The 6,132-nt window shown below is 46.2% G+C and overlaps 1 protein-coding gene across 1 annotated transcript; it reads left to right on the top strand.

The window, feature by feature from the left end:
- Positions 1–819: 819 nt before the first annotated feature.
- On the top strand, positions 820–6,077 carry six4a (SIX homeobox 4a). Its single transcript, XM_020919414.2, has 3 exons — positions 820–1,680; positions 2,627–3,261; positions 4,213–6,077. Exons 1-3 carry the CDS (start codon positions 953–955, stop codon positions 4,758–4,760), a joined length of 1,911 nt encoding a protein of 636 aa, XP_020775073.2. The 5' UTR covers positions 820–952; the 3' UTR covers positions 4,761–6,077.
- The last annotated feature ends 55 nt before the right edge of the window (positions 6,078–6,132 follow it).

Raw genomic sequence — 6,132 nt, 5'->3', positions numbered from 1 at the left:
TTTCACTAAATGCGGTCCGGGTAAAAACTCCGAGTCTGGAAAGTTCCTCTTCGACTCCAGTTTGAGCGCGCATCTCTTTCACTTCACACAAATTATCTTATTTTAGGAGAATTATTTTAATCTAATTGAACTCATCACAAAAATAGATATATATTGCACTGATTTGGCTCATTACGGTATTTACATGCCACCCAGAGTCATCGTATTATGGTTAATCAGTCTAGACGATCGGTAATTCAGTTGTACCAATTATTAACACACAATCAGCTTGATAGACAGTGCCCTAAGCTTTGGTTTGGATTGGTTTAGTTTAGTTTATTGAGCATGATCATATTATGTGCACATGTACAAGCAAAAATACAAATTAGGCATAAAAAAAAAAAAAATAAAATAAAATAAAAAAGCCTAGATAGCAATTTCAAGTTCGGTGAAGTTGGCACAAGAGATGAAATTTCAGCCTAATAGCAGTGACTTTTATTATACAATTTAAAAAGGTGTCAAAAGATTCTCCAAGTTACCAATAAACCAAAGTCAGTGTTAACTCTATAATCTAATGTCCCAGTGTGTAACTTTACGGATGCCATATTCATTCGGCATTCGTCTGAGGTACAAGGATATCCCATTCCCTCAAGTTTCCAGCCCGCACCTCGAACAGGTGAACTGCGGGTTAGACCTGAGTCATGAGTGACAACCCAGAGCTAAACAGCGCTGGTCTGGATGGCGCTCGCTCCTCCCACACGGGCCCTGGCCGGCCAATCGTGTGTGTCCCGCAGATAGACCCCAGTGAGTCTCCGCGCGGCTCAGTCCCGCAGAGGAAAAGTCACGTTGGGTGGAACAGGCAGCGAGTATCTGCTTACAGCTGCTGTCAGATATCTGATCACATTCGCATGGCGAGGAGGTAACCTGAGAGAGCTGGGAGGAGTGACTTTTACACAGAGGGTTCAACAAAAAAATGTCTTCCTCTTCTGCCGGAGTAGTCACAAGAGCAACAGACATCAAGAGAGAAAATGTGAAAGAGGCGGAAAAGTGCATCAGGCTTGAGGCGCTGGACGCGGCGGAGTTGTCCATGGAGCGCGCTACTCCCAACGCGGACGCGGTGCGGGCAGAGCTGCTGGTGAGCGCCGCGTCCTCTCTGGCCTTTTCCCCGGAGCAAGTGGCATGTGTTTGTGAGGCACTGCAGCAGGGGGGCAACGTGGAGAGACTGGCCCGGTTCCTTTGGTCATTACCGCAGAGCGACTTGCTTCACGGCAATGAGAGCATCCTCAAAGCCCAAGCCCTAGTCGCGTTCCACCAGGCGCGCTACCAGGAGCTCTATAGTATCTTGGAGAATCATAGCTTCAGCGCCACCAACCACACCTTCCTGCAGGATCTGTGGTACAAGGCCCGCTACACCGAGGCCGAGAAAGCGCGGGGGAGACCCCTGGGCGCCGTAGACAAATATCGGATCCGAAGGAAATACCCTCTCCCCAGGACTATTTGGGACGGAGAGGAGACCGTGTACTGCTTCAAGGAACGTTCCCGAAATGCGCTCAAGGATCTATACAATCAAAACAGATATCCGTCTCCGGCCGAGAAGAGAAACCTGGCCAAGATCACAGGACTCTCCTTGACCCAAGTCAGCAACTGGTTTAAAAACAGGAGACAACGGGACAGAAACCCTTCCGAGGCGCAGTCCAAAAGGTGAGGGCACTCCCCAAACTTCCACTATAATTTATTTGCTGTGCGAAAATTGTGAATTAATAACGTTCTGAATGACTGCGTAAATGAAGCTGCTTTGTGGTCTATGGGCACTCACTCGCTTTACGCGTTTCAGTCGCGCGCGCCCATTAGCGTTCAATCGGTATTTACAAAGTAGGATAAATCCTATTCTTTGTTTATCTCCAATAAAGAAATAAAGAATAAAAGTAGGCGTATAGTCGTAAATAGTTCGGAGCACGCCTTTAATGTTTTGAAATATGAGGCTGTTGCCCTTCAGATCCGGTTTCAAGAGTGTAGGTGCTGGGGGCACGGAAACCTATAGGCAACAAAATTACTACTGCCTTATAACCTCTGACACAAATGAGGATACAATCGACTTTGCTATTCATTTTCATTTTAGGTGTTCCGTAAAACACATTATTAACAATGTCGTCCTCAAATCAAAAGTTAGGCTTTCATAATCCAGGGCTCAAACACACTTTCATCATGCCCTCAGAAGAGAACAAAGCGTGCGCACCTGGTGGCGTCGGTGACCCTGTGTGTTTCACACACGCGCTTGGCACTTTGATTTCACTTCGAACATTATTCAAACTATTTTAAGAGATTTAACTCCGAGGAAGACTCCACTAGAATCTCTATGTCCATATGTCTGGTCGAGCCACCCGTCTTGGCATTTTGTCACAGCTGAATTTATAGCGCCAAATGGTTCCACGCTTGATGTTGTTTGAGTGTTGGTGTCAGGGGCCTTCTTCACATGGGGTAAGGGGGTGGGGCATTCATAACACGCAATAAAGGCCGCTATAGATATGGGAACAAACGTAAATCTTACTCTGCATGGCTCGCAGATATGCAGTTTATTACATTAGAATAACAAATGAAAATAAACTTAATTGCTGTTTGTAAAGCACTTATTGTCTCCTCTTCACAGTGAGTCAGATGGGAACCACAGTACTGAGGATGAGTCCAGTAAGGGTCAGGAGGAGCTGTCTCCAAGACCGCTGTCCAACTCCTCAGATGGAGTGATAACACATGGAACCCTGCCTCTCCAGACGGGAGGCTTGGACACTGGGATGGTAATCCAGCAGATTGGGGACATCAAGGCCTCACCCGGTTCGACCAGTGGACCTCTATATAATGGAAGTTTGGTTAGCAGCAACAACTCCTTCCACAATGGTTCCTCATACCTGCATTCACCAGGAAATATACTGTTCAATGGACTTAGCCTGGGCATTCAACCTTTGCCCTTCAGCCCTCTGCGACCCTCTGGGGGGGTGCTGCTGGGAAGCTCTGGAATGGACATGCACATGCAGACAGGCCAAGACAAAGCTGAGGAGCCTGCTCTGCAATATGGCACATACACAGGCTGTGTGAATGGAACTGAAGTAAAGCTGGAGAGCATTCACAACATGGGCTCTCAAAACGGCCCCTCCGCACTCTCTCTGGGGGCATACAGCCTGGTGCCGGTGCCCAGTGCAGTAACAGAGAATGACAGCAGCCCTCTCCTTAGCAGTGACGTGGGTCTCTCTCCGCTACAACTGTCCTCCTCCTCCACTGTGGCTCAAGGTACACCTGACCAACACCTACTTACTCCTAAGACCAGGCTTTTCACACTCATATTTGACTCTACAAGGTTACAAAGTCATATGTAAATTTATCAAAACAGGACAGCCCTAGCCATGTTTGATTATTATCCTTCCATTCAGCTGAATGGGGTTTGATTCGCCAACAGGATTTCTGTGTTGGTGGTATACGGCATGGCTAAACTATTTTCTTAATGTCTCAGATAAGATAAAAAAGTCTGTGCTGGGCTAGTATGTAATACCAATGTGGCACTCTTTAATGTTAGACAGGGAGAGCTCCTCTGAGGGAGGCCTGTGAGCTCTGCAGGAACAAAAGAAACCTGGAATCTCACAAAAGAGTTGTTCTTTTTAATGTTAAAGCACCAGGTAGATTCACTCCCAGTCCTTCTGCTCTGTGCTGGTCTGTCCCAACCAGGCCCCACACACAGAGGTGCTCTTTGAACCCTCCAGAGAAAAATGAGTCGTTCTGAAGTCAGCATCACTCATCATCACTGCTCCCCATGTTCCCAGCAGTTTCAGAAAATCAGGCCATCCGGCATTAACCGCTGCCATTATGGCGTTGCTGATATAGTACAGACTGCACTTGTCCAGTAGGCTTATTACATCAGTATTCAGAAGGACAGGCAGGTCAGGCCAGGAGTCAGACAGGGACTCAAAATGGAATGTAAAGTTCTGTGTAATTGCCAATCAAGTGAGTTTTTTGTGAATGTTAAAGCAAATCCAACACAAACTCATCTAAAACGATCTAACATTATGTCATTATCTTGTTTACCACAAGCATTTTATCGTCTTTTTCTTGGTCCAAAGCCACCCACATCTTTATTACCAGCAGCCATTTATTGATTTTAATAAGGAATAGAGTGAATGTGAGCGGTCACTGATGATTCCTTTTCAAATGGCTCCTGTGGTAACGCTGAGCTTCTTCTGTCCACAGCCTCTCTTCCTCTGAACAATGTGTCAGTGTCTTCTTCCAGTGCTGAGATGACCCTGGCGTCCCTCCACCACGGCACAGTTCTTTACAGCATGGGCCCCAGCTCTCATGGCTCCATCAAGAAGGAGCCTCTGGACAGCAACGTGTTCTCCTCATACCACCCCACCCTCCAGCTCGAGCACGGCACGCACATCAGCTACAGTGGCCCCGGCCCAGACCAGGGGGCCCACAGTCAGGGGCCCATCTCTACCTCAGAGGCCGCAGTGGTAAGCTCCAGCTCTGAGCCTGAAGTCTACACTACTCTGACTGTGAGCACGCCTTTGACGGCCCACAGCGACCACCTTCAGTCTGCGGAGTACCTGGGGGGCCCCGAGGTCAGGGCCACACATCTGATCAGCTCAGGCAATTACATGAACTTGTCTGACAGTAAGTCGGAGGACTCAGGGGCCGTGAGTGAAATGGTGCGGGTCATGTGCGGGGAATCTGTGGAGGGGAAGGAGCTGGCCAAACTCCAGACTGTGCAGATGGAGCAGGACATGGCTGACCTTTGACCTCACAGACATTGCCCACCCAGCTCTATATTTGTGTGAGTGTGTGTGCGTGTCAATTGATTTTTTTCTTTCTCATTCTTATTTTATGAATGTTAAATTATTTGCAAATGTTGTTATCATTTGACAGTTACAATGCACTCTATACAAAGACAAGCCTTGAGTGTGGACCTTAGCATTTTAGTTAAATGAAAATGCAGTGACATATTAAATTCAAACATTGAAGTTGTTTGCTACTACAGTGGAAAAAGCCTGCCTCTGTGTCCGAGCCACGGTTAAATGTACATTTTTATAGACGACACCTGTTTCTTCCTGTTGAGTGGATGTGATGTGTAGGAGCAGGTGCTAGAATGCCTTAGGTCATGTGACTGTCATGTTCCTTCAAACTAAATGCATCATCTGCGTCACACCAAAAAGGTCATTTGGAATCTTCACACAAGTTTTATTCCCAAAAGAGCAAAAGGGGGTTTGAAATAAGAAATTATGTGCCTTTCGGTTTCTTGGCATTTGCACTAAACACATGGCAGTGGTCAGAATATATTATAAAGTATGTTTGTGCCTTTGACTTTGGCGTTGTGAATATTGTGAATGTCATACTCCGCCTCTTCAGGAAGTCAGGAGTCAAGCTTTAACCTCACAAAACAAGACAGACAGAACACTTAAGTCATTTAGTTTGGAAATTACTTAAACTGTTATGTTTGTTAACTAAAATTATGTGAATGTATTTTTCTAATCCTCCACACTGCAATAAAACTTTATATTTATAAAAAAAAAAAATACAATTATAAAGGTAATCTGTACAATGATAGAAGTGTTTAGAAGATGTATTTTTGATTGAAATCATTTGATAACATTTTGTGTGAAATAGACTGTAGAAGTGGGTGAGTGGTGGATGGCTGTGATGGGTTACACATGCCTTGCAACCTGGACTTCATTAGCCTTCCTTCTCTCGTCCAGCCACTGTAATTCAAATAAACAGAAACGAGATTTCCAGAGGTACAGCTCTTTTGGGTGGGGGGTCCAGCCCATCGGGTTTTCCCCGTGAAGGCCGCACTCCCTATTTCTCTTAGATTTCATTAAGAACATGCGGATAAGCTGTCAGTCACATCCCCCTCCAAAACATTGTACAAACTCGAGCCCATGAAAGACGATGCATATGCAGTATGTAAGTGCCTGTAGCTCAGACCAGCCTAGAGAGAGCAAAGTGTGGATTAAAGACAGACAGGCCTGTGTGTGTCGCTCTGATGCCCTAAATAAACAGTGGCTGTTTGTCTGTGCTCACCGTGCAGGAGGAGGAATGGGAGCGACTTAGCGGGAACAGAGGAGGGGGTTGGATAGAGTTACCTGTGCACAGGTGACCTGCTCGCTATGGGCA

The sequence above is a fragment of the Boleophthalmus pectinirostris genome, unplaced genomic scaffold (assembly GCF_026225935.1).
Source record: "Boleophthalmus pectinirostris isolate CB_2022bp ecotype Guang Dong unplaced genomic scaffold, ASM2622593v1 HiC_scaffold_10, whole genome shotgun sequence".
Classification (NCBI taxonomy): domain Eukaryota; kingdom Metazoa; phylum Chordata; class Actinopteri; order Gobiiformes; family Gobiidae; genus Boleophthalmus; species Boleophthalmus pectinirostris.
The sequence above is the reverse complement of the archived record's forward strand: the minus strand, read 5'-3'. Positions and strand labels throughout refer to the sequence as shown.

What these genes read in the sequence shown, in the direction of transcription:
- six4a (XM_020919414.2), top strand. Translation starts at nt 953, where the DNA reads ATGTCTTCCTCTTCTGCCGGAGTAGTCACAAGAGCAACAGACATCAAG. An exon ending in TCCGAGGCGCAGTCCAAAAG is followed by an intron (nt 1,681 to 2,626) that starts GTGAGGGCACTC and finishes TCCTCTTCACAG; the next exon opens with TGAGTCAGATGGGAACCACA. An exon ending in CTCCTCCACTGTGGCTCAAG is followed by an intron (nt 3,262 to 4,212) that starts GTACACCTGACC and finishes TTCTGTCCACAG; the next exon opens with CCTCTCTTCCTCTGAACAAT.